The sequence below is a fragment of the Melozone crissalis genome, unplaced genomic scaffold, assembly GCF_028551555.1.
Source record: "Melozone crissalis strain CALT ecotype California unplaced genomic scaffold, PUWL_Pcris_2 ptg000061l_1, whole genome shotgun sequence".
In the NCBI taxonomy this organism is placed as follows: Eukaryota; Metazoa; Chordata; class Aves; order Passeriformes; family Passerellidae; genus Melozone; species Melozone crissalis.
In genome coordinates, this window is record NW_026535839.1 from 16118941 (window position 1) to 16146336 (window position 27396).

At 54.3% G+C, this 27396-nt stretch overlaps 3 protein-coding genes across 3 annotated transcripts; all 3 read left to right on the forward strand.

The window, feature by feature from the left end:
- The first annotated feature begins 34 nt into the window (after positions 1 to 34).
- LOC128944479 (uncharacterized) lies at positions 35 to 13855 on the forward strand. The gene is made up of 5 exons (XM_054287758.1): positions 35 to 2527; positions 3790 to 3803; positions 4680 to 4779; positions 4916 to 7390; positions 13658 to 13855. Exons 1-5 carry the CDS (start codon positions 35 to 37, stop codon positions 13853 to 13855), a joined length of 5280 nt encoding a protein of 1759 aa, XP_054143733.1.
- An 80-nt stretch (positions 13856 to 13935) lies between these two features.
- Positions 13936 to 18381, forward strand: LOC128944481 (protocadherin gamma-B5-like). The gene is made up of 2 exons (XM_054287759.1): positions 13936 to 16419; positions 18169 to 18381. Exons 1-2 carry the CDS (start codon positions 13936 to 13938, stop codon positions 18379 to 18381), a joined length of 2697 nt encoding a protein of 898 aa, XP_054143734.1.
- A 154-nt stretch (positions 18382 to 18535) lies between these two features.
- On the forward strand, positions 18536 to 27395 carry LOC128944482 (protocadherin gamma-A10-like). The gene is made up of 5 exons (XM_054287760.1): positions 18536 to 20974; positions 24812 to 24875; positions 25563 to 25779; positions 26459 to 26520; positions 27157 to 27395. Exons 1-5 carry the CDS (start codon positions 18536 to 18538, stop codon positions 27393 to 27395), a joined length of 3021 nt encoding a protein of 1006 aa, XP_054143735.1.
- Position 27396: the final 1 nt, after the last annotated feature.

The window sequence follows — 27396 nt, forward strand, 5'->3', positions numbered from 1 at the left end:
GAGGCAGGAGCGCGGCGAGCGCAGCGGGCAGAGAATGGCGGTGAGGCGGCGGCAGAGGCTTGGGCCGGGCGGCGGGCGAGCGCTGCTGAGCGCGCTGCTGCTGCTGCTGTGCGTGTGGTGCCTGGCGGCGGCCGAGCGGGTCCGCTACGCCATCGCCGAGGAGCTGGGCAGAGGCTCGCTCGTGGGGCCGCTGGCGCGGGACCTGGGGCTCAGCGCGGACGAGCTGCCGGCGCGCAAGCTGCAGGTGGCGTCTGGCGGCAAGAAGCAGCTGAAATACTTCAGGGTGAATGAGGAGAACGGGAACCTGTACGTGAACGAGAGGCTGGACCGGGAGGAGATGTGCGGCGAGTCGGCGACCTGCTCCGTCAGCTTCGAGGTGCTGGTGCACAACCCGCTGAACGTTTTCCACGTCGAGGTGTCCATCGAGGACGTGAATGACAACACACCGCGCTTTCTGCGAGACAAATTTCAGCTGGAGATTAACGAGTTTACTTCTCCCGGTGCTCGTTTTTACTTGGGCATGGCCGAGGATCCGGACGTGGGTAGTAACTCGCTGCAGGGCTTTGAGCTGGAGACAAACAAGTATTTTACGGTGGAGGTGAAGGAGAGCCAAGACGGCAGCAAATCCGCGGAGTTGGTGCTGCGCCACTCACTGGACCGTGAGAGCGAGCCGAGCTTGCGGCTGACGCTGACGGCGCTGGATGGCGGAGACCCGCCCCGGACTGGCACCGCCCAGCTGTGGATCAACGTCACGGACGCCAATGACAACCCACCCGTGTTCGCTCAGGACCGGTACCGCGTCAGCCTGCGCGAGGACACGCCTCCAGGATCGACGGTGCTGAACGTGTCAGCCTCAGACGCAGATGCAGGCACCAACGCCTACATCACTTACGGCTGCGGAGAAATGCCGGCTAAGGTGCTTCAGAAGTTCACAGTAGATGCCCAAAGGGGGACAATCACGCTGCAGGAGGCGCTGGATTTCGAGGACACGCGCGCGTTCAGCCTGGCTGTGGAGGCGATGGATGGAGGGGGTTTGGTGGCGCACTGCAAGGTGGAAGTAGAGGTGCTGGATGTGAATGACAATCCTCCTGAGATCACCATTCTGTCGCTCTCGAACCCGGTGCCTGAGGACGCACCTGTCGGGACACTAGTGGCTCTCTTGAACGTAAATGACCTGGACTCCGGTGAGAACGGTCAAGTGTCGTGCGAGCTGTCGGGAGAGGCGCCGCTGTCGATCGTGGCGTCGTCGGGCGGCTCGTACAAGGTGGTGACATCGGGCGCGCTGGACCGCGAGCAGGCGTCGGAGCATCGCGTGTCGGTGGTGGCCCGGGACCGGGGCAGGCCGGCGCTGCGGAGCAGCAGGGAGCTGGTGCTGGAGGTGTCGGACGTGAACGACAACGCGCCGGTGTTCGAGGAGGCGGCGTACAGCGCGTACGTGGCGGAGAACAACGCGGCGGGCGCGCTGGTGCTGCGCGTGCAGGCGCGGGACGCGGACGCGGGCGCCAACGGGCGCGTGAGCTACTGGCTGGCGGGCGGCAGCGCGGGCGCGGCGGGCGCGGCGCCGCTGGTGTCGGTGGAGGCGCGGAGCGGCGCGCTGTACGCGCAGCGCTCCTTGGACTACGAGCAGTGCCGCGAGTTCACGGTGGCCGTGCGGGCGCAGGACGGCGGCTCGCCGGCGCGCAGCTCCACGGCCACGGTGCGCGTCTTCGTGCTGGACCGCAACGACAACGCGCCCAGGGTGCTCTGGCCCGCGGCGGCGGCCGGGCCGGGAGAGGCTGCGGGAGGGGCGGCGGCGGCGCCTTTCGAGGTGGTTCCGCGCTCGGCCGAGGCCGGCTACCTGGTGGCCAAGGTGGTGGCGGTGGACGCGGACGCGGGGCGCAACGCGTGGCTGTCGTACGAGCTGGTGCAGGCGTCGGAGCCGGCGCTGTTCCGCGTGGGGCTGCACAGCGGCGAGGTGCGCACGGCGCGCGCCGTGGGCGAGCGGGACGCGGCCAAGCAGCGGCTGGTGGCCGTGGTGAAGGACCACGGGCAGCCGGCGCTGTCGGCCACGGCCACGCTGCACGTGGTGCTGGCCGAGAGCTTGCAGGAGGCGCTGCCGGAGCTGAGCGAGCGGCCGGCGGGCGCCGAGGCGGCGGCGGCGGCCGAGCTGCAGTTCTACCTGGTGCTGGCGCTGGCGCTGCTCTCGGCGCTCTTGGTGCTGAGCGTGGCGCTGGCCGTGGTGGCGCGGCTGCGCCGGGCCGGGCCGCCCGCCGGGCTGCGCTGCCTGGGCGCGCAGCGCTTCTCGCTGGCCGGCGCCGCCTTCCCGGCCGACTTCTGCGAGGGCACCTTGCCCTACTCCTACAACCTGTGCGTGCCGCCGCCCGCCCGCGCCGTGCCCGAGGCCGCTTGGCCGCCGCCGCCGCCGGTGCCCATCCTGTCGGCGGAGGAGCTCCTGGGCGGGGAGCCCTTGGAGAAGCAGAGCTCCAATAGCAGCGCTGTCGAGGGAGAGGTGCCTGCCAATCCCGACGCACCGCAGGTCTGTGAAACCGTAAGCTGTTTTCTTGAGACTTTCTTAACAGGCTTTCTCTTTTCCCCTGGATTGATACCTTTGTCGAGATCTGGACATAATCTGTTGGGCTATACTATTTCCGTATTTACTCACAAAGGGAACTCGCATCTGGCTCTAATGGTTGAGAAGTTGTATGTTGTTCTAACCGTCTTCTGCTTGCCCCTCCGTTTTTTTAAAGGGGGCTGCTTCACATATTGTAGGTCTAGTGAGGCTGACTGTTTTTTTCCCCCTGTTATTCTTTGTCTGATGCAAACCTGTGTATTAATCCTGTTTCCAAAATTTCTGTGTAGTGTCCCATGTTTTGAGAGAATGCTGCTCTAAAAAGGCAGCATTTATGGGATGGATGAATACTTCCCAGTCATGAGTTTTCAAAGGTTTTTTTAACAATTATTTGTCAGTTCAATGAAGAATGCGGATTCTACTCTGCAGAAAGAGATCTGATGATGCTGCGTGACATAGTTCAATAAAGGGAATGAGTACTTTTGGTTTGTTGGTAGGATGGGGCATGTGTTTGCTTGTTATTTGGGGTTTTTCCTGAGATGTGTGTATTTTCAACACGAAAGGAGAAACTACAGGTTGTTTCTCCCTTCTGGAAGAGTGTCGAGTGTATTTGGGGATACGTTGTCTTCAGGAGTGATAGGCGATGTTGCTTAATTATTCCAGTCATTATTTTTCTCTGCAGTTCTTTCTGCAGAGCCGCAAGTTCCTCTCTTCTCTTTCCTGCTGTTCCCCTTGGATCTATACAAACCGTTGCTCTCTTTTCCTTGGGTTTCCCCTGCTAGTGTAGGTGGGAATGGCTGGTCCACCTCTCCGAGAAGGGATGAAAGAACTGGATGATTTCTTCTTCTAAGAACAGGCAATTAGTCATAGCACTTGATTCTCGGTGACCACAGCTTCCGATTCCTCTAAGAGGTTTTGTCTGCATCTCTTCAGCTGACTAAAATCGTATTAATGAATAACTGCGATGGAGAATCATAAGAGTGCAGGATATTCGTGGTTCTTCATGAAGGAATCAGGGAAATAATGCAGATACTAGCTGCTGCAGATTTTTCCTTAGTGGTCTGTTTATCTTGAAAGTGTATCTTGGGACCTGGTTAAAAGCTGGCCACATACTCCTTGTTTAACACGTTTTCGGTCTTAGACTCCAGAAAGACGTTTCTCATGGATAGAAAAGTGACCAGATCTCCATCCGGAGTAAAAGAAGAGACTGACCGTCCTCTTTTGCGTTAACACTGTTGCAGCAATGGCAGGACTGGTACCATTAGTGGGGCGAGTTAATTTCATTAGTTTTCTTTTTCCATTCCTCCTGGGAGTTCCCACTTCTTTTTTTTTTAACCATTCCTAATATTGCCTCCATACACAGGTGTAAAAGAAGATTGAGGTCTCAAACGGGGGGAAATATCGTTGTGGGGTTTTGTTTGTTTGTTTCAGAGCCTCTTTTCTTATCTTTTTATAAAAGGAGAGGAGTTTTGGCCCTGTACAGAGAATTCGTTCTCTTAGGGGTTTTGTTTCTTTGCTTGTTTGTCGGTTCCCCTACCACCCCTCCCTCTCCAGTATTTCTTATCAATGTGTGTTTAAAAGGATAATAAGGGTCTAAAATTCAAGATGTGTAGGAGATTCGCCAATTGACACTTTAGGCACTTGAATCAGCTATACTTGAAAGTTTATCAAAGACCATGAGAGTCTAAGGTGTGCAGCTGTACTTCTCTTTACATGTGCTGCCTTAAAGTATTTTGTTTAAAATGTGCCATAGCTAATATAAATACACAATAATTAGAACAAGGTTTTGCTAATGAGTGTCAACCCTTTATATCTTAATTTCTGAGAAAAGACTCTTCCTGGGGTTATAGAATGACCTGATTGAATATAATTGTATAAACTGGACAGGTTCATTTCATGTGCTTTCCTGCCTCCTGGGTAGCTGTAAATAGAGTCGGCACAGAGTCAGGAAGTAACCTACAACTAAATATCAGAGACGGCTTTCTTTTGCTACCCTTGCGCCGGGCATTCCATCATATTTTCTACAAATATTTGGGATGAAAATTCTGGGTTTATATAACTGTGTTAGGACTCGTAATACACCGTCCGTCGTATTAAAATAAATACATTGCATTTCGCTGCGTGCCTGCAGTGCCGGCAGGGGGCTGCGGGCGCCGCTGTTGACCGAGAGGAAGCTCGGAGCGCTGCAGCCCCGCCCGCTGCGGCCCGGCTCGCTCGCCGTCCCGGTGTGTGTGAGTCGCGGTGGAGCAGTCTGGGATCATCCCCGCACCGCGGAGACGTGCTGAAAGGGATCGGAAGGGCCTGGCAGGAGCGGCCGGGAGAAGAGCGCCGGAGCTACACCGTGAGCCAAATCGGTGAGCGGCGGAGGAAAGCTCCCGACGGTGTTGCGGTGCCGCTGTGGAGATGTGCGCGGCGGGGAGGCGCTGGGGCCGGCGGCAGCGAGCTCTGCTCTGGGCCGTGCTGCTGGCGGCGTGGGAGGCGGCGTGGGGGCAGCTGCGCTACTCGGTGCCCGAGGAGATGCCCAAGGGCTCGTTCGTGGGCGACGCGGCCAAGGACCTGGGGCTGCAGCTGCCGGAGATCAGCGATAATGCCGTCCGTGTTGTCTCTGAAAGTACGACGCAGTATTTCACTCTGCACGGGAAGACGGGACACTTAGTGACGGCACAGAGGATCGACAGAGAGCAGCTGTGCCGGCTGGTGGAGAAATGCGTGCTGCGCTGTGAGCTGATAGTGGAGGGACAGATGCAGGTTTATGGAATCGAAATAGAAATCACGGACATTAACGACAACGCTCCGAGCTTTCGACAGGCAGGAAAAGAACTGAGAATGAGTGAGACGGCAGCCCCAGGGTCGCGGTTTCCCCTGGCCGAGGCTCACGACCCTGACTCGGGCCGGAATTCGCTGCAGAGCTACGAGCTGAGCGGTGACGAGCACTTCTCGCTGGCCGTGCAGGCGGGCCCCGGCGGCGATCAGCGTCCCGAGCTGGTGGTGGCCAAGGCGCTGGACCGGGAGGAAGCGGCGTTTCACGAGCTGGTGCTGAGGGCGATGGACGGCGGCGATCCGGCACGGACGGGCACGGCTCGGATCCGCGTGACGGTGCTGGACGCGAACGACAACGCGCCCGTGTTCAGCCAGGCGGAGTACACGGTGCGTGTGCCCGAGGACGTGCCCGTGGGCTCTGTCCTCGTCATCGTCACAGCTACGGACGCCGACGAGGGTCTGAACGGGCAGGTGAAATACAGCTTCCATAAAATTTCAGACCGAGCCTCAGAACTTTTTAATCTCGACTCTGAGAAAGGAGAAATAACTCTTAATGACGACTTGGATTTCGAGGAAATCTCCTCCCACGAACTTGAGGTTCAGGCACATGACGGAGGAGAGCTCTTTGATACTGCAAAAGTCGTGATCACTGTGACCGATGTCAATGACAACGTGCCCAAGATTTCGGTGAGGTCGGCTCTTAATGAGATCTCGGAGGATGCCCCTCCGGGAACTATTGTCGCACTCTTACATGTGCAGGACCGGGACTCGGGGGCAAACGGTGATGTCCGCTGCTCGATCGACAAGGACGTCCCGTTCCGGCTGGAAAAGTCCTATGAAGACTACTACCGTGTGGTGACAGCGAGAGAGCTGGACCGGGAGCAGGTGTCGGAGTACAACGTGACGGTGCGGGCGGCCGACGGCGGGTCGCCGTCGCTGCAGAGCAGCGCGGTGGTGGCGCTGCAGGTGCTGGACGTGAACGACAACGCACCGGTGTTCGCGGAGGAGCGCTACAGCGCGCGGCTGGCGGAGAACAACGCGGCGGGCGCGCTGGTGCTGACGGTGCGCGCCACGGACGCGGACTGGGGGCAGAACGCGCGCGTGCGCTACCGGCTGGCGGAGGGGCGGATGCGGGGCGCGCCGCTGTCGTCGTACGTGTCGGTGCAGGCGGAGACGGGCGCGCTGTACGCGCTGCGCTCCTTGGACTACGAGCAGCTGCGCGAGCTGCAGCTGTGCGTGCGGGCGGAGGACGGCGGCGCGCCGGCGCTGAGCAGCAACGTGTCGGTGCGGCTGCAGATCGTGGACGAGAACGACAACGCGCCGCAGGTGCTGTACCCGCCGGCGGCCGCAGCGGCGGCGTGGTCGGGCGTGGAGCTGGCGCCGCGTTGGTCGGAGGCCGGCGCGCTGGTGGCCAAGGTGGTGGCGGTGGACGCGGACGCGGGGCAGAACGCGTGGCTGTCCTACGAGCTGGCCAAGGCCACGGAGCCGGGGCTGTTCCGCGTGGGGCCGCACAGCGGCGAGGTGCGCACGGCGCGCTCGCTGCTGGCCCGCGACGCGGCACGCCACAGCCTGGTGGTGCTGGTGCGGGACCACGGGCGGCCGGCGCTGTCGGCCACGGCCACGCTGAGCGTGGTGCTGGCCGAGAGCGTGGCCGAGCTGCTGGCCGAGCTGGGCGGCGCGGCGCACGAGGCGGCGGCGCCGGGCGAGCCGGCCGCCAGCCTGACGCGCTGGCTCGTGCTGGCCGTGGCCGCCGTCTCGTGCCTCTTCGTGGCCTTCCTGCTGCTGCTGCTGGCGCTGCGCCTGCGCCGCTGCCACCGCCGGCAGCTGCTGCCGCCGGACGGCGGCGCCTCGCGCGGCGTGCCCGTCTCGCACTTCGTGGGCATCGACGGCGTGCGCGCCTTCCTGCGGTCCTACTCGCACGACGTGTCGCTCACGGCCGACTCGCGCAAGAGCCACCTGCGCTTCTCGGCCGCCAGCTGCTGCGACACCCTCCCGGCCCGGCCGCCGCCCGACGAGCCCGCGCCGCTGCTCGGGGACGGGGACCCGGCCGGCGCCCTCCCCTCGGACCCCATCCCTCCCTCGGTGAGTTCCTTTTTCCAAATTTTCTCCGCGACGCTTTCTTGTGATGCTGCCCTGCCCTTTCCCCGCCGTGTTCTCTGGCTTGCATCGGAGACTTTTTCTAAAAGTATGGTAAGGTTTCCGTTGGTGTAGTTCTGAGGTTTTGTAGCCCCTTGCTGTCATTGTGTGAACATGAGGTGGGTCCTCAGCCTTCTAGTATATGACGAAGGAAGTAGCGATAAGGCTGCTGCTGGCACGTTGTTGGTGAGTTCGGAATTTGGGCATTTGATCCTGTTGCAGGTACTGCTTTCACTATACCAGCTGCCCTGTGTAGAATCTGTGTTCCTTGTAGCAGTAGCTCTTCTGAAGGGATGGATCATGGTATTAAGAAATAACACTTTTTCGAAGGTTGATGTATATTCCAACAGCTAGTGTGCTCCAAGAGGTAGAATGTTTGTTGCACAAAATTCCGATGGCTTTGTGTGGAACCTCTGTGCACGTTGTTCTCAGCCTTTATTGCTCTCCTTTATTGCTATGATACATAGTGAAGGTAGCAGGAAAAGTGTTTGTGTCATTGGTGCTTTGGTTTTTGTCGCCAAGAGAGGATCTGACCAGGCAACAAGTGGTCCTTGATGATGTCTGTCCGTCTGTTATAGGGATGAAGAATCCTCTTGAAGTTGTGATTCTTTGAAAAGGCTGTGTGTGGCTGCATGTGGAGGAGGAAATGGCAGAACTACTTTGGTTTTTTCTTGTTGTTTGAGGTAGAGCTATGTCAGATGGTGCTGGATGAGCCTTAGGTAGAAGGTATTTCGCATGGCAAGAGAATTGCCTGGATGGGAAGGAGAGATTCGAGGTGTAGTTGGAGATGCAAGGTGGGCATAATTCCCTGTGAGCAGATATTCACTGAGTCAATGTCCTTGGAAGACTGCTCAGCTTTTCCACTGAGACCTCTGAAGTCTCCTCACAGAACTCCAGTCAGCAGCAAATGTAGCTTCCACAGCACAGAGATATACAGACAGCTGTGTGAAATTGGTGCTGGGAATAGAAATGGTCTGGAGAAATGGGCCCCCAATGTCACATGTTTTTAAGCTATCTTGGTGAAAGGAAACCATGGATGGTTTGAATGGTTGGAAATCTGAGTGCTGTGAGCTGTGTGTGAATGTCTGCTGAAAGACTCCAGGGAAAGTTTTCCTCCATTCCCTGTCCAGTTTCTATCTCTTGCATGAAGGAATGTGGAATTCTTCTCCCCAAAGTTATTGTTTAGAAGATCTGTATTCCAACTGCATGGAGAACCCTGGCAGGTCCTTAGTAAGTGTTTGTTGGCCATAGTAATGGTGTCACTGCAAAGCTTAATTTTGTATTTATGGGGTATGGGAATTGCAAGCTGTGTATTCAGTGCCTGTGAACATTATGATCAATCATCTACTCTGAGTTATATAACCCAGAAGAGAGTTGTGAGCTCTTCAGTCCTGCAGATGTTAAGTTTCTGTCTTGCTCTCCTAATCATCTGAAGATGGTTCTCTCATGGTTATAGGCGAAAAGAGAGAGACTTCCTTCAAGATTTTTCTTGAGAACATCTCTTTAATAAATTATTTAATAATAATTTTCTTGTCCCATGGCTAGGGTGAGATGTCCAATATTATCAATAGTAGTACGTAGATACTTTCTGAGTAAATTTCCTTTTGATGGAGTATCTCAAAATTCTGGAGGTCTCTGCTAACCACGGGAGTTGTGACGGCTTTATGTGGGAGTGTTGGGTGCATGGTGTGTGAGGAAGTTCTGGTGGAGACATGGCATGTGTTTTGTTGATCCCCAGGGCTATTGCTGGCCTTCTGAAAATGAGTCAGGAGGAGTCTTATGATTTTCAATTGTGTGGTTTGGACTGAAATGGCCTAGTTTGGGTTCCATATTCCTTTGCATCAAGAGTGGTAGTCACACATGCTTTGAGGAGTCCATGTGCTGAAGAATGGTGATGTTGCCTTTGAGGTGATTCTTGGATGTGTGGGTCTTTGACAGAGCTGGTAATAATTTGTGGCCTGTGTGACAATTCCCTCTTGTTTAGGTAATATGTAGGAGCAGAATAATCTTAGTTGTGATGCTTGGGCTCTGAGATGCTCTGCACACAATGTTTCTTCTGTAATGTCTGTATAGAAAATTTGCTTCCATGTTATGTTTGGCCAGAGAGAAGAAGTCTGTGTATGCAGAGACAGGGCTGGTGCTGGAGTTCAGTGTGATTCAGTTCAAAATGAATGAATGAATTGTGTCCGGTTCTGTTTGTCCTGGTGTTTAGATGAGGCCCAGAGCTGTGGTTCCAAGCGTTTCTTTCTCTTCCTATCCAAGGAAATGACAGCCTGGGGCCTGTGTAGTGACTCCTGTGTGAGGCCCCTGTGTATTGGTTGCAGTTTGGTTTCCTGGGTTCTGTATATACTGCAGTTGATACAATCTGAAATGTGAGGCCATGATTGATACTCTTCTGGTGTTTTCCCATTCTTGGCTGGGTTAATTTCAGTTCCTTTGGATAATATCTTTGGGTTGAGGTGGGTTGTGTTTCGTTGGGTGAGGTTGGGTAGGGTTGGCTTGGTGTGTTTGTTTGTTTGCTTGTATTTTTGTCAAGGAGTAAAGCTGAATTTGTCTGGCAAGCTTGCAAACTCCAAACATGTCATTATCCAGTAGGGAGAATATCTCTTATTCATTCCCTGTAGCTGTACATGTAGTCATAGAATCCCAGAAACACAGAATCATAGAATGGTTTGTGTTGCAAAGGACCTTGAAGAGTCTCTTGTTGCAGCTGCTCTGCCATGGGCAGGGACATCTTCCACCAGAGCACGTGGCTCAGAGCCCCAGCCAGCCTGACCTTGAATATTTCATTCAACAAATACAACTTCATGAATGGATGTTTCCCCAAGGTGTTGCTTTCTCTGTGGCAACCATGGCACCAAAATTGTGGTTTGTGTTGATGGTGAAACTGAAGGCTGTGAATGCAGAGTGAGGAGGGTGAGAGCTCAGTTCTGTGCCAGGCAAATGGGGGACTCAGTGTGGGTTTGGCAGAGAAATGGTTTGATTTCATGCTTGGTGGCCAAGGCACAGGCATTGGTTTTCTGATCCTGGTGTCTTTTTCATGAAAGACAATGTCAGTCCTCCAAGAGTAACATTTTGCACAGTAACTGTTTATGTTGAATCATAATTCTTGGCTGGATGAGTTTATAAATCCTGTGTGAAACCTCCATAATCTGTACCTCTAGGCTACATACTAATATAGAGTTCCTTCAGAAGTGTAATTGCACTTCCACTCAGGCCTTTGTTTCCCAGAAGGTTGCAGCTCATTTTCACAATTCTGGTCGGTACTTTTCAATATGAAGCAGTGACTAATGTTTTTCATCACATCCTTACTTCAGTCGCTTCAGACGGGGCGCTGTGTGGGGAATAAGAAATAGAATTAATAAGAAAATCGGTTGTAAATTGTCAAAAGATTTACCTGAGGAATTCCGCTGCTGAGAAGCTTTTTAAAATGATGGTTTCAGAACTGTGCAAATGATGGTTTCATAACTTCGTGGCCAAGCAAGGTGAGCAGGCCATGCAGTAGAATGAGTTGCTGAGGAGAGGACTAATTCTGTAAATAACCACCCTATCCTGCTGTGCTGTGCATGTCAGGGCCACACTTGCCCCTTGAGACGTAAGTGATTTCCAGCTGCTCTCAGGGATGAATTTTAAGGCCTGCAATGAAGGTCTGGAAGAATTCACTGTGAGCATCTCTGAATCCTTGTATTCTTCTAATGCTGCCTTCCATGATCTGATTCATGTTTTTGGGTTTCCTTGCAGATTTTTTGCTTTGTTTTGTTTTTACTTGATTTAAACAATTTGTGGGTATACTTCCAATTAGCAACACCTTTTTTTAGTAACATGTGATGTGCCAATGTCTCCTGCTCTAGTTGCTGTGGGAGAGAACGGCAGGGGATATGAGAGTGACTTTTTATGTGTTTTTGTTGGGAGAAATAGATGTAAATATGACTTTAGTAGACTTTGCCTCTCTGTGGAACAGAGCATGTGATAAGGAGTGGGAGAAGATTCCCTTAAAGCCAATGGTTTGATGAGCCATTCTCCTTTGGATGACTGCTGATCTTTTAGTATGGTTGTTTATCATTTGTGTGCTCTAGAATCCTTCAGTTCCGTATCATAATGGTGGTGAGCAGACAATTGCACCTCCCTTCTGGGTGTGGCTGCAGTGCATTATCATCTCATGATGGATTTGAGCAGTGAGGGGATGGCCACGAGCAAAACCTCACAGTGGCCTGGCATGGAAGAAAAAGGGGAGAGGGGAGCTCTGTGTGTGAGGCTGGAGAAGAACTCTGGGTCATTGCCTTGCTTGTCACATGTCACAGATAACACCAGGCTGTGCCTGATGGAGTCCAGTGGGATTTAAGTTGCTTCTGTAGAGCAAGGCAGACCTAGAAGATGTTATTGCATCTGTCCATTTCCATGTGTTTCTGACTCTTGCATTTCTTGTTGTCATGAGCTCAGGCTCAGGGTGTCTGATCTCATGTGGAAGGTCTCCTCTGTGCCAGCTGCCCGAGTGGAGGTGCAGCTCCCACACACCCCTGGGATGTTTCCAGGTGCACAGAGGAAGGGTTTCACAAGCACTCCTGGTGTGCTCAGCCAGGAACATTTTGTCTGTGGTGTAATCATGCAGGATCATCTCTGCTGCAGCTGTCCAAGTGCAGAGTGACCACCCAGGCCAGCCAAGGTTTCCATGGACAGAGCAGGGCCCGGTGGGAGAAGGTGTGCAGTGTCCCCCAGGCCATCACCCAGAGGAACCTGCTGGGCAATCAGCTGGAGGCTGTCAGATGGCTGAGGAACAGGCTGGAGAGTCACCTGCAGAGAGTTGCAGACAGTGGCTCCATGTCCAGGTGCAAAGCAGTGACTTGTGCTGTCCCTCCAGGGCCCTGACTGGGCCCAGTTCTGTTCAGCACCTGCATGGCCAATGGGATTGAGGCACCTTCAGGCAATTTGCAGCTGACACCGATTGGAGCTGATTGACTGCAGGGCAGAGATGGCAGCCAGGGATGGGCTGGAGAAGTGGCCCCGTGCAGCCATCATGAAATGGATCAAAGTGCAAGGTCCTGCAGCTGGGGTGGGGCAATCCCCAGTTGAAAGAGAGAGTGGGGGATGGGGAAGAGCTTTGCAGAGAAGTGCTTTGGGTCATTGTTGGGTGATGAGGTGGGGCATGAGCTGCCCATGGGCACCTGCTGCTGGAATTGTGCCCTGCACTGCATGACAAGCACTCTGCCCTGCATGTTAAGGCAGGTCCTTCCTCTCCTCTAATCTCTTTTTGTGAGAGCACAGACTGAATGCAGATCTTGTGCCAATATCTGAATGGACATGCTAGATTTCCCAGAAGGATCATGAAAGTGGCCCAACGGCCCAACGGTTGTCTGCAATGCAGAAGAACTGAAGGAGTGTAGTTATTCAAGCATAGAGAAATGATCCCTCTGTGTAGACCTCTGAAATTATTTATAAACAAGCTTGTAGGAAGTATGAGGTAAACTCTTTTAATGAGACGCTGTGATCATAGGACAGCAGACTGTTGTTTTCCACTAAAAGCAGGTAGTTTTTGATTAGGAGAAATCTTTTTAGTGTGTGTTGTGTCAAAATGGAAGATGTTGCCCAAAGAATTTTTAGACGTGTATCCAACATTCAAGTCTATCAGGACGTGTTCCTGCTTATGGCAGAGCTGTGGATTAAATGGCCTTTAAAAAAATTTAGGTTTGAAACCGAAAATATTGTTTGGCTCTGTGAAGGACTCGTCGTTGCTTCGCGCTTTCCATTGTCAGCCAGTCAGATATGGAGATTCAGATGAAATAACTTTAACGAGTCGGAAGGAAAAGAGTAAATGTTATTATGCTATCTTGGCATAGGGGATTCTTACATTGCTTTAGGCTGAGGTATATCTGAAATTAACTCATCTCAACAAAGGACTAACATAATGATTAACAATTCAAGACTCGTGACAAAGTATTAAAAAGGTCTTGAAATCTTCCCTATATTACCGTTTATTGCTTCTGTAGATGGACTGTGATTTTATTAAGAGCAGCTGAATTCCATTCTTTACTCCCCTGAAATATATATTTGCTTCTAACTGTTCAATTTGACTCATAAGAATGCCCTAAAAAGCACCCGTCAGGACATCTCAGATATAAAGGCTTTGGAGTGGAATTAAGCAGTAGCTCCCGCTCTCGGTGTTTTCGGTCGGGGAGAGCCCCCGGGGCCGGTGCAGGCGCTGAGCCCCGCCCAAAGCCGGGCGGCCTTGAGCGCGGCCGTGCGGCGGCTGCAGTGTCGCGGCGGCGCCTCCGGGTGTCGCTGTTGGCCGCCGCCGAGCGCCGCTGGAGCCGCCGCCGCCGCAGCGTCCTGCCCCCGCAGGCTGCTCGCTCGCCCGGCGCCGGCCGCAGCGGCAGCGGCGGCGAGAGGCGGCCCGAGCGGTGTGGGTGGCTTTGAGCGGTGTCTGTTGTGGGCGGCGAGAGCGGCCGGAAGGGAGGCAGGGCAGCGGCAGGAGGCAGGAGCGCAGCGGGCAGAGAATGGCGGTGAGGCGGCGGCAGAGGCTTGGGCCGGGCGGCGGGCGAGCGCTGCTGGGCGCGCTGCTGCTGCTGCTGTGCGTGTGGTGCCGGGCGGCGGCCGAGCGGGTCCGCTACGCCATCGCCGAGGAGCTGGGCAGAGGCTCGCTCGTGGGGCCGCTGGCGCGGGACCTGGGGCTCAGCGCGGACGAGCTGCCGGCGCGCAAGCTGCAGGTGGCGTCTGGCGGCAAGAAGCAGCTGAAATACTTCAGGGTGAATGAGGAGAACGGGAACCTGTACGTGAACGAGAGGCTGGACCGGGAGGAGATGTGCGGCGAGTCGGCGACCTGCTCCGTCAGCTTCGAGGTGCTGGTGCACAACCCGCTGAACGTTTTCCACGTCCAGGTGGACATAGAGGACGTGAATGACAACGCACCGCGTTTTCGACAGGACAAATTTCAGCTGGAGATGAACGAGTTTACTTCCCCCGGTGCCCGTTTTGCCGTGGGCATGGCTGACGACGCGGACGTGGGCAGTAACTCGCTGCAGTGCTACGAGCTGGAGACCAATAAGTATTTTGTGGTGGAGGTGAAGGAGAGCCAGGATGGCAGTAAGTTCGCGGAGCTGGTGCTTCACCACGCGCTGGACCGAGAGGATGAGCCTAGCCTCCAACTGGTGCTGACTGCGCTGGATGGCGGAGACCCGCCCCGGACTGGCACCGCCCAGCTGTGGATCAACGTCACCGACGCCAATGACAACCCACCCGTGTTCGCGCAGGACCGGTACCGCGTCAGCCTCCGCGAGGACACGCCTCCGGGAATGGTTGTATTTAATGTCTCTGCCTCCGATGCCGATGCCGGCACTAACGCCCACATCATCTACGGCTTCGGGGAAACGCTGGCCAAGGTACTCCAGAAATTCTTTATAGAAGCCGAGACTGGGGCGATCACGCTAAAAGAGACGCTCGATTTCGAGGAGACGAGATGTTACACGTTGTTGGTGGAGGCAAGGGACGGAGGCGGTCTGGTTTCGCACTGCAGGGTGGAAGTGGAAGTGCTGGATATTAACGACAACCCACCAGAGATTACGCTTCTGTCTGTGTCGAACCCAGTGCCCGAGGATTCGCCGGTCGGCACCGTGGTGGCTCTCCTGAACGTGCACGACCCAGACTCGGGAGAGAACGGTCAGGTGTCGTGCGAGCTGTCGGGAGAGGTGCCGCTGTCGATCGTGGCGTCCCCCGGTGGCTTGTACAAGGTGGTGACATCGGGCGCGCTGGACCGCGAGCAGGCGTCGGAGCATCGCGTGTCGGTGGTGGCCCGGGACCGGGGCAGGCCGGCGCTGCGGAGCAGCAGGGAGCTGGTGCTGGAGGTGTCGGACGTGAACGACAACGCGCCGGTGTTCGAGGAGGCGGCGTACAGCGCGTACGTGGCGGAGAACAACGCGGCGGGCGCGCTGGTGCTGCGCGTGCAGGCACGGGACGCGGACGCGGGCGCCAACGGGCGCGTGAGCTACTGGCTGGCGGGCGGCAGCGCGGGCGCGGCGGGCGCGGCGCCGCTGGTGTCGGTGGAGGCGCGGAGCGGCGCGCTGTACGCGCAGCGCTCCTTGGACTACGAGCAGTGCCGCGAGTTCACGGTGGCCGTGCGGGCGCAGGACGGCGGCTCGCCGGCGCGCAGCTCCACGGCCACGGTGCGCGTCTTCGTGCTGGACCGCAACGACAACGCGCCCAGGGTGCTCTGGCCCGTGGCGGCGGCGGCGGCGGCGGGAGAGGCTGCGGGAGGGGCGGCGGCGGCGCCTTTCGAGGTGGTTCCGCGCTCGGCCGAGGCCGGCTACCTGGTGGCCAAGGTGGTGGCGGTGGACGCGGACGCGGGGCGCAACGCGTGGCTGTCGTACGAGCTGGTGCAGGCGTCGGAGCCGGCGCTGTTCCGCGTGGGGCTGCACAGCGGCGAGGTGCGCACGGCGCGCGCCGTGGGCGAGCGGGACGCGGCCAAGCAGCGGCTGGTGGCCGTGGTGAAGGACCACGGGCAGCCGGCGCTGTCGGCCACGGCCACGCTGCACGTGGTGCTGGCCGAGAGCTTGCAGGAGGCGCTGCCGGAGCTGAGCGAGCGGCCGGCGGGCGCCGAGGCGGCGGCGGCCGAGCTGCAGTTCTACCTGGTGCTGGCGCTGGCGCTGCTCTCGGCGCTCTTGGTGCTGAGCGTGGCGCTGGCCGTGGTGGCGCGGCTGCGCCGGGCCGGGCCGCCCGCCGTGCTGCGCTGCCTGGGCGCGCAGCGCTTCTCGCTGGCCGGCGCCGCCTTCCCGGCCGACTTCTGCGAGGGCACCTTGCCCTACTCCTACAACCTGTGTGTGCCGCCGCCCGCCCGCGCCGTGCCCGAGGCCGCTTGGCCGCCGCCGCCGCCGCCGGTGCCCGTCCTGTCGGCGGAGGAGCTTCTGAGTGGGGAGCCCTTGGGGATACCGACCTCCAAAAGCAGCGCTGTCGAGGGAGAGCAGCCCGCCAATCCCGACGCACCTCAGGTCTGTTAATCTGCATGTTGCCGTTGTTGTTTTTGAGCCGTTTCGAAGCGTTGTGCTTTTTTCCTCTTATTCCCCCACATTATATGAGTGAATTGTGCTGCTGTGTCTCTGCCTGACGGGATGATAAGGCTGGATCACTCCTCCCTCCCTTTATTGCCTGTAATAATTGGTTTTTTGGTGGTATCTGTTTCAGGTTTTAATCGTAGTTGTTGCCTAGTTGTTTCACGTTGTGTTTAATTTGTATTAGTAGTAATGGTAAACGCGAATCCTCACTCCAGAGAGGAAAATCCACTGTATGTCTATGACGGATTTGGGTAAAACAAAATTGACACTTGATGCTGGGGATTCTTCTTTCCTAATCGATTTTTTTTCTACATATTGTGCTCATGGATTTGGTTGGATGGCAGGATACAAAGCTAATTCTTCCTTTTGTTTTATTTACTCTTAAAGGCAACCTGAGAGTGGGGTTAGTTGACTGGAGAGAATGTCAGGCAATCCACCAGTTGTGAAAGACGAGAATGTTGCTAATTCTTTGGGAATTCTGCTGTCGAAATGAATAGTAGTAGGAGCATTTAGCTGTTGTTAACAGTGGTTTTCCATCTTGTGTGTTAATTCAATCTTTTTTAACATTTCTGATCTTTCTTGCATTCACAAGTGAAAGTGTAGAAAGTGTGAAAAAAAAGCTAGTTTTCTTTCTCTCTGCTTTTTACAGAAAGAGAAGCTACTTTGTTCCTTATTTAAATTGTCAGCCCTTTATTCTCAATAGTTCTTGCATCGGTTTTTACAAGGATAGACAGGAGAGATCGGGAGAATTTCTATCAAATGTCAGAGAGATCTGCCAAAAGAACGATTTAAGTACTTGAACCAAGTCCATTTATCCATTTATCCATTATCCATTTATCCACATGGATAAATTATCCACGGTTATCCCCAGTGTTCAGGGCATCCACCTCTTCTCCTATTCATCTACAGTATCTTGTTGAAAATGTGTCGTACCAAGGTGAATAAGGAAGGATTAGTACCTTGCTAACAAGCTTCTGTTCATTGCACCTTGGGTCTTGAGAACATGAAAGCCCTTTCTCGTTGCTACAGAACGACTTATTAAATGTAAGTGTGTATTACATTACATTATTCTGGCAAGGTTCACTGCAGATACTTCCTGATTCCTTGTCAGGTGTAGTACAGTCAGCGAAAAGTGCTCCACGGACCCACAGTCTGAGATCCGGGGGTGAGAGATAATGAGCTTTGAGTACCCAGGGGTTCTCCTCCTGTCCTCTGTTCACACGAATGTCTTATAGGGAGACATCCCAGAGCACTTGGGAGGTGCCTGAGCAATTAAACTTCATGGTATTTGTAAGGGGCTGTGTTAGACCTCACCTTCTTCCGCCTTTAAATGCCTCTTCTTAGTCACTCATAGTGCAGTAGCTAATTTAGACCGTCTCCTGTATGAACCCGAGAATTTAAGGCAAAGTTCCTGCCGTTGGGTTAATGAGTCTATCTCCGCTACTCCTACGGGCAGAATTCTGTGTTTGATCATCGCGTATTGTATTTGTGAACCTCTTTTGTTTTGCTGTTGTCCTACCAATCAATCAAGCTACACGGCTTCAACTCGTGTTTTTAGATTGATAGGACTAAGACATTTCCTTTATCTACATCGCCGATAGCAAATTATATTTTTCTGCGAGTTAAAAGCACCCTGCTCACGACACACCTCTGCTTTCCTCACGGTCGTGATGTGTTCGACCACAGAAGGAGAGACCGACTGGACAAAAGCAGGAGGTGCGTGCGGCGAATGTCTCCTTCCCGTCCGTGTACAAGGCAGCGCTGGGCAGCGCTCGGTGCCTGCAGTGCCGGGAGGAGGCTGCGGGCGCCGCTGTTGACCGAGAGGAGCGAGAGGAAGCTCGGAGCGCTCCCGGCAGCCCCGCCCGCTGCGGATCGGCTCGATCGCTCGCTTCCTATTAGGCTCGGAGACCGAGAGGTCTGGGATCGTCGCCTTCCTGCGGAGAGGCAGCGGTGCCGGAGGAAGCGGGTGGAGAGCAGAGAGGGAGCAGGACCGGCGGCGTGACAGGCGGGGAGCGGCCGACGTGTTTGCGGTTCAGGCTGTTCCGCTGTGGAGATGTGCGCGGCGGGGAGGCGCTGGGGCCGGCGGCAGCGAGCTCTGCTCTGGGCCGTGCTGCTGGCGGCGTGGGAGGCGGCGTGGGGGCAGCTGCGCTACTCGGTGCCCGAGGAGATGCCCAAGGGCTCGTTCGTGGGCGATGTAGCCAAAGACCTGGGGCTTCAGCAGCCGGCGCTATTAGAGGGCGGCGCTCACATCACGGAAAGGGGTAGGACTCAGTACTTCTCTCTGCACGGGAAGACGGGACATTTAGTGACGGCAGAGAGGATTGATAGAGAACAGCTTTGCCGGCTGGTGGAGAAATGCGTGCTGCGCTGTGAGCTGATAGTGGAGGGAGAGATGCAGGTTTATGGAATCGAAATAGAAATCACGGATATTAACGACAACGCGCCGAGCTTCACAGAGGCAGAAACAGAGCTGAGAATGAGCGAAACGACATCCCCAGGATCTCGCTTTCCCCTGCCAGACGCTCATGATCCTGATTCGGGCAGGAATTCGCTGCAGAGCTACGAGCTGAGCGGTGACGAGCACTTCTCGCTGGCCGTGCAGGCGGGCCCCGGCGGCGATCAGCGTCCCGAGCTGGTGCTGGCGAAGGCGCTGGACCGGGAGGAGGCGGCGTTTCACGAGCTGGTGCTGAGGGCGATGGACGGCGGCGATCCGGCACGGACGGGCACGGCTCGGATCCGCGTGACGGTGCTGGACGCGAACGACAACGCGCCCGTGTTCAGCCAGGCGGAGTACACGGTGCGTGTGCCCGAGGACGTGCCCGTGGGCTCTGTCCTCGTGACTGTCAAGGCCACGGACGCCGACGAGGGTCTAAATGGGCACGTGAAATACTCTTTGAAGAAAGGGAACGACGTGACATCGAGTATTTTCCATCTGAATACTGAAACTGGAACCATCGAGCTGTTGCGGACCCTGGATTTCGAAGAAGGCAATTTGTACCAATTGGAGGTGCGGGCACATGACAGTGGAGCACTTTTCGACACAGCAAAAGTCACGATCACCGTGACGGATGTGAACGACAATGCGCCTGAACTGACAGTATCATCAAAGCTTAACGAGATCCCGGAGGACGCCCCGTCGGGAACTGTTGTGGCCCTATTGCATGTGCAGGACCGGGACTCGGGGGTGAATGGCAAGCTGCGCTGCTCCCTCGACGGGGGCGTCCCGTTCCGGCTGGAGAAGTCCTATGAAGACTACTACCGTGTGGTGACAGCGAGAGAGCTGGACCGGGAGCAGGTGTCGGAGTACAACGTGACGGTGCGGGCGGCCGACGGCGGGTCGCCGTCGCTGCAGAGCAGCGCGGTGGTGGCGCTGCGGGTGCTGGACGTGAACGACAACGCGCCGGTGTTCGCGGAGGAGCGCTACAGCGCGCGGCTGGCGGAGAACAACGCGGCGGGCGCGCTGGTGCTGACGGTGCGCGCCACGGACGCGGACTGGGGGCAGAACGCGCGCGTGCGCTACCGGCTGGCGGAGGGGCGGATGCGGGGCGCGCCGCTGTCGTCGTACGTGTCGGTGCAGGCGGAGACGGGCGCGCTGTACGCGCTGCGCTCCTTGGACTACGAGCAGGTGCGCGAGCTGCAGCTGTGCGTGCGGGCGGAGGACGGCGGCGCGCCGGCGCTGAGCAGCAACGTGTCGGTGCGGCTGCAGATCGTGGACGAGAACGACAACGCGCCGCAGGTGCTGTACCCGCCGGCGGCCGCAGCGGCGGCGTGGTCGGGCGTGGAGCTGGCGCCGCGTTGGTCGGAGGCCGGCGCGCTGGTGGCCAAGGTGGTGGCGGTGGACGCGGACGCGGGGCAGAACGCGTGGCTGTCGTACGAGCTGGCCAAGGCGACGGAGCCGGGGCTGTTCCGCGTGGGGCCGCACAGCGGCGAGGTGCGCACGGCGCGCTCGCCGCTGGCCCGCGACGCGGCGCGCCACAGCCTGGTGGTGCTGGTGCGGGACCACGGGCGGCCGGCGCTGTCGGCCACGGCCACGCTGAGCGTGGTGCTGGCCGAGAGCGTGGCCGAGCTGCTGGCCGAGCTGGGCGGCGCGGCGCACGAGGCGGCGGCGCCGGGCGAGCCGGCCGCCAGCCTGACGCGCTGGCTCGTGCTGGCCGTGGCCGCCGTCTCGTGCCTCTTCGTGGCCTTCCTGCTGCTGCTGCTGGCGCTGCGCCTGCGCCGCTGCCACCGCCGGCAGCTGCTGCCGCCGGACGGCGGCGCCTCGCGCGGCGTGCCCGTCTCGCACTTCGTGGGCATCGACGGCGTGCGCGCCTTCCTGCGGTCCTACTCGCACGACGTGTCGCTCACGGCCGACTCGCGCAAGAGCCACCTGCGCTTCTCGGCCGCCAGCTGCTGCGACACCCTCCCGGCCCGGCCGCCGCCCGACGAGCCCGCGCCGCTGCTCGGGGACGGGGACGCGGCCGGCGCCCTCCCCTCGGACTCCGCCCCTTCCTCGGTGAGTTCCTCTGTGCAGGTTTTCTCCTCGACGTATTCTCCTGAGACTGCCCTGACCTTTCCCCCGCCGTGTGTTCTATTTTTCATAGGACACTTTGTCTAAAAGCATGGTAAGGGTTGCATTGGTGTAGTTCTGAGGTTTTGTTGCCCATTGCTGTCAGTATGTGAACATGGGGTGAATCCTTAGCCTTCCAGTATGTGAAGAAGGAAAGAGCGATAAGGCTGCTGTTGGCACCTTGTTGGTGAGGTCGGAGTTTGGGAATTTGATCCTGTTTCATGTACTCTTTCTACTATATCAGCTGTGCTGTGTAGAATCTGTGTTCCTGGTAGCGTTAGCCTTTCTGAAGGGATGGATCATGGTATTAGGAAATAACAGTTTTTAGATGGTTTATGTGTCTTCCCAACAGCAAGTGTGCTTTAAGAGGTAGAATGTGTCGTGAACAAAATTCTCATGGCTTTGTGTGGAACCTCTGTGCACACTGTTCTCTGCCTTTATTGCTCTCGTTTATCGCTATGATACATAGTGTAGGTAGCAGGAAAAGTGTTTGTGTCATTGGTGCGTTTGTTTTTGTTGCCAAGAGAGGATGGGACCAGGCAAGAAGTGGTCCTTGATGATGTTCGTCTGTCTATTATAGGGATGAAGAATCCTCTTGAAGTTGTGATTCTTCAAAAAGGCTGTGTATGGCTGCATGTGGAGGAGGAAATGGCAGAACTGCTTTGGTTGTTTCTTGTTTTTTAAGTTAGAACTATGTCAGAAGGAGCTGGAGGGTTCTTGGGTAGAAAGTATTTAGCATGGCAGTAGAATTGCCTGGATGGGAAGGAAAGATTCGAGGTGCAGTGGGAGATACAAGGTGGGCATAATTCCCTGTGAGCAGATATTCACTGAGTCAGTGTCTCTTGAAAGACTGCTCAGGTTTTCCTTTAAGACCTCTCAAGTCTCTTCACAGAACTTCAGTTAGCAGCAAATGTAGTTTCCATAGCACAGAGATGTACAGACAGCTGTGTGAAATTGGTGCTGGGAAGAGAAATGGTCTGGAGAAATGGGCCCCCAATGTCACATGCTTTTAAGCTACCTGCGTGAAAGGACAGCATGGATGGTGTGAAGGGTAGGAAATCTGAGTGCTGTGAGCTGTGTGTGAATGTCTGCTGAATAACTCAAGAGAATGTTTTCCTTCATTCCCTGTCCAGTTTCTATCTCTAGCATGAAGGAATGTGGAGTTCTTCTCCCCAAATAATTGTTTAGAAAATCTGTATTCCAGCTGCATGGAGAACCCTGCACGTTCACAATAAGTATTTGTTGGTCATAGTAATGGTGTCAATGCAAAGCTTAATTTTGTACTTATATGTGGTATGGGAATTGCAAGCTCTGTGTTCAGTGCCTATAAACAACATTATTAATCATATACTCTGAGTTATATAATCCAGAAGAGAGTTTTGAGCTGTTCAATTCTGCAGGTGTTAACTTTCTGTCTCATTCTTCTGATGATCCGAGGATCGTTCCTTCACGGTTATAGGTGAAAAGGGAGAAACTTCCATAGACATGTTTTTGAAAATGTCTCTGTAATAAATGCTTTTTCTTTTCCCATGGCTAGGGTGAGATGTCTAATATTGGCAATAGTAAGTAGATACTGTCTGAGCAACTTTCCTCTTGGTAGAGCCTCTCTACATTCTGAAGGTCTCTTCTAACCATGGGAGCTGTGACGGGTTTACATGGAAGTGTTGGTTGTGTGGTGTGTGAGGAGGTGCTGGTGGAGACATGGCATGTGTGTTGTTGATCCCCAGGGCTATTGCTGGCCTTCTGAAAATGAGTCAGGAGGAGTCGTATGATTTTCAGTTGTGTGGTTTGGACTGAAATGGCCTAGTTTGGGTTCCATATTCCTTTGCATCAGAGTGGAAGTCCCACATCCTTGAGGAGTCCATGTGCTGAAGAATGGTGATGATGCCTTTGAGGTGATTCTTGGATGTGTGGGTGATTGACAGAGCTGGAAATAATTTATGGCCTTTGTTACATTTCCCTCTTGTTGAAGTACTATGACAGAGTAGAATAACCTTAGTTGTGATGCTTGGGCTCTGAGAAGATCTGCACACAACTTTCATGTAATGATGTCTGTATGCAGAGTTTGCTTCCATGTTATGTTTGACCAGAGAGAAGAAGTCTGTGTATGGAGAGACAGGGCTGGTGCTGGAGTTCAGTGTGATTCAATTCAAAATGAATGAATGAATTTTGTCCAATTCTATTTGTCCTGATATTTAGATGAGGTCGCTAGCTGTGGTTCTAAGATTTTTGTTCCTCTTACTATCCAAGGAAATGACAGCCTGGGGCCTGTGTAGTGACTCCTGTGTGAGGCCCCTGTGTATGGGTTTCAGTCCAGTTTGCTGGGTTGTGCATATACTGCAGTTGACCCAATCTGCAATGTGAGGCCATGATGGATACTCTTCTAGTGTTTTCCATTCTTGGCAGAGTTGATAATGTTTTTTTGGTTGATTTGTTTGTGTTGGGGTTTGTGGGTTCTTTGTTGGTTTGCTTGTATTTTTGTCAACGAGTACAGTTGATCCTCACAGTGTCTGGTAATCCTGCAAACTCCAAAACATAGAATTGTCCCGTAGGGAGAGTATGTCTCATCCATCACTTGAAGCTGTACATGTAATCATATTATTCTAGAAACCCAGAATCAGAGAATGGTTTGTGTTGCAAAGGACCTTAAGGATCCTCTTTTTCCAGCTGCTCTGCCATGGGCAGGGACATCTTCCACCAGGGCAGGTGGCTCAGAGCCCCAACCAGCCTGACCTTGAATATTTCATTCAACAAATAAAACTTCATGAATGGATGTTTCCCCAAGGTGTTGTTTTCTCTGTGGCCAACATGGAACCAAAACTGTGGTTGGTGTTGATGGTGAAACTGAAGGCTGTGAATGCAGAGTGAGGAGGGTGAGAGCTCAGTTCTGTGCCAGGCAAATGGGGGATTCAGTGTGGGTTTGGCAGAGAAATGGTTTGATTTCATGCTTTGTGCCAAAGGCAGTGCCATTGGTGTTCTGATCCTGGTGTCTCTGTCATGAAAGACAATGTCAGTCCTCCAAGAGGAACAGTTTCCACAGCAACTGTTCATGTTGAACCATACTTGTTGGGTGGAAGAGCTGATTAATCCTGTGTGAAAGCTCCATTATCTGTATCTCTATGCCACACTGTGATATAGAGTTTCTTCAGAATTGTAATTACATTTTCATTCAGGGCTTTGTCTTTAGGAAGGTTGCAACTCATTTTCACATTCCTGGTCAGTATTTTAAATAGGAGACAGTGGCTGTGGTTTTTCATCACATCCTTACTTCAATCACTTCAGCTTGAACAGTGTGTGGGGGCTATGAAGGAGAAGCCAGAAGAGAATCTGTTGTAATTTGTCAGAAAATTTACCTTGAGAAAGAGGCCAATGAGAAGCTTATTAGAAAGATGGGTTTATAACTGTGCAAGGTGAGCAGGCCATGCAGTAGAAATAGTTACTGAGGAGATGACTGATTCTTCAAATGAACCTGCTGTGCTATTGTCCCATGCAAGTCCTGAGGGCCACACACGTGCAGCTTCTCAGTGACTTCCAGGTGCTCTCAGGTATGAAATTTAAGGCCTGCAATAAAGGCCTAGAAGACTTGACACTGGGAGTCTCTGACTTCTGGTTGTCTTTTAATGCTTCCTTGCCTGATCTGATTCATGTGTTTGGATTTTCTGTGGGTTTTTTGCTTTGTTTCATTTCCCTTGATTTACTCAGTATGTGGGTATTCTTATTATCAACAATCCAACATTTTGTGAGTAATGTATGGTGTGTTGATGTCCCTTGTTCTTGTTGCAGTGGGAGTGGAAGGAAGGAGATATTGGAATGACTTTTCTTCCTGTTCCTGTTGGGAGAAATAGAGGTAAATATGACTTTAGTAGATTTTGCCTCTCTGTGGAACAGAGCATGTGATAAGGATGGGGAGAAGAGTCCCCCTAAGCCAATGGTTTCATGAGCCATTCTCAGTTGCACGACTGTTGATTTTTTATTATGATTGTTTATCATTTGTGTGCTCTAGAATCCTTCAGTTCCTTATCATAATGATGGTGAGCAGACAATTGTCCCTCCCTTCTGGGTGTGGCTGCAGTGCATTATCATCTCATGATGGATTTGAGCAGTGAGGAGATGGCCACGAGCAAAACCTCACAGTGGCCTGGCATGGAAGAAAAAGCAGAGAGGGGAGCTCTGTGTAGGAGGCTGGAGAAGAACTGGGTCATTGCCTTGCTTGTCACATGTCACAGATAACACCAGGCTGTGCCTGATGTAGTCCAGTGGGATTTGAGTTGCTTCTGTAGAGCAAGGCAGACCTACAAAATGTTATTGCATCTGTCCATTTCCATGTTTTTCTGGCTCTTGCAGTGCTTGTTGTCATGAGCTCAGGCTCAGGGTGTCTGATCTCCTGTGGAAGGTCTCCTCTGTGCCAGCTGCCCGAGTGCAGGTGCAGTTCCCACACACCCCTGGGATATTTCCAGGTGCACAGAGGAAGGGTTTCACAAGCACTCCTGGTGTGCTCAGCCAGGAACATTTTGTCTGTGGTGTAATCATGCAGGATCATCTCTGCTGCAGCTGTCCAAGTGCAGAGTGACCACCCAGGCCAGCCAAGGTTTGCATGGACAGAGCCGGGCCCGGTGGGAGAAGGTGTGCAGTGTCCCCCGGGCCATCACCCAGAGGAACCTGCTGGGCAATCAGCTGGAGGCTGTCAGATGGCTGAGGAACAGGCTGGAGAGTCACCTGCAGAGAGTTGCAGACAGTGGCTCCATGTCCAGGTGCAAAGCAGTGACTTGTGCTGTCCCTCCAGGGCCCTGACTGGGCCCAGTTCTGTTCAGCACCTGCATGGCCAATGGGATTGAGGCACCTTCAGGCAATTTGCAGCTGACACCGATTGGAGCTGATTGACTGCAGGGCAGAGATGGCAGCCAGGGATGGGCTGGAGAAGTGGCCCCGTGCAGCCATCATGGAATGGATCAAAGTGCAAGGTCCTGCAGCTGGGGTGGGGCAATTCCCAGTTTGCCGAGAGTGTGGGGGATAGGGAAGAGCTTTGCAGAGAAGTGGTTTGGGTTATTGGTGGGTGATGAGGTGGGGCATGAGGTGCCCATGGGCACCTGCTGCTGGAATTGTGCTCTGCACTGCATGACAAGCACTCTGCCTGGCAGGTTGAGGGATTTCCTTCCCTCCTCTGGACTCTTTTTGTCAGTGCAGAGACTGCATGGAGATCTTTGGCCAGTATCCCAAATAGACAGTCTAGAGTTCCCAGAAGGATCATGGAAGTTGCCTGAGGGTTGGAACATCTCTGTTATGATGAATGACTGAAGTAGTTTGTGTCTTCAATCACACAGAAACGATACGTCTGTGTAGACATTTCAAATATTGTTTTGCTCTTTCAGTTATGAATAAGTTTATAGTAAATATGGACTGAGCTCTCTTTTCCTGGGTCAGCTTTTGTAGAAATGCCAACAATGTTTTTAACTATGACAAGGGCAGTTTTGATGAGCAAAAAGACTTTCAGTGTGAGTTGGGATAAAAGGGAAGATATTGCCCAAAGAAGTTTTGGACGTGCCTCCAACATACAAGTCTAGCCGGAAGTGCTACTTTTCATGTGAAAGGTGTGGATTACATGGCCTTTAGAGAAAGTTTATCTTGAGAACTGATAATATTGTTTGACTCTATGAAGGACACAGCGTTGCATTGCGTTTTCCATTGTCACACACACAGATATGGAGATGTAAATGAAGCAACGTTAATGAGTCAGAAAGAAAGGAGTAAATGTAATTCTGCTATGTTGGGATAGGGTATGCTTGCATTGCTTTAGGCTGATCTGTATCTTCATCTAATTCATCTCAATTAATGAAAAACATAATGAATAACAATTCATGGGAGAAAGTGAGAAAAAGCTTTTGAGGTCTTCCCTATATTATCCTTTATTGCTGCTGTAGATGCGCCGTCTTTTTATGAAGAGTAGCTGAATTCCATTCTTTACACCCCTGAAATATATATTTGCTTCTTACTGTTCAATTTGACTCCTAAGAATGCCCTAAAAAGCACCCGTCAGCACATCTCAGATAGAAAGGCTTTGGAGTGGAATTAAGGACAGAGCTCCCGCTCTCGGTGTTTTTGGTCGGGGAGAGCCCCCGGGGCCGGTGCAGGCGCTGAGCCCCGCCCAAAGCCGGGCGGCCTTGAGCGCGGCCGTGCGGCGGCTGCAGTGTCGCGGCGGCGCCTCCGGGTGTCGCTGTTGGCCGCCGCCGAGCGCCGCTGGAGCCGCCGCCGCCGCAGCGTCCTGCCCCCGCAGGCTGCTCGCTCGCCCGGCGCCGGCCGCAGCGGCAGCGGCACCGACAGCAGCGGCGGCGGCGGCGAGAGGCGGCCCGAGCGGTGTGGGTGCCTTTGAG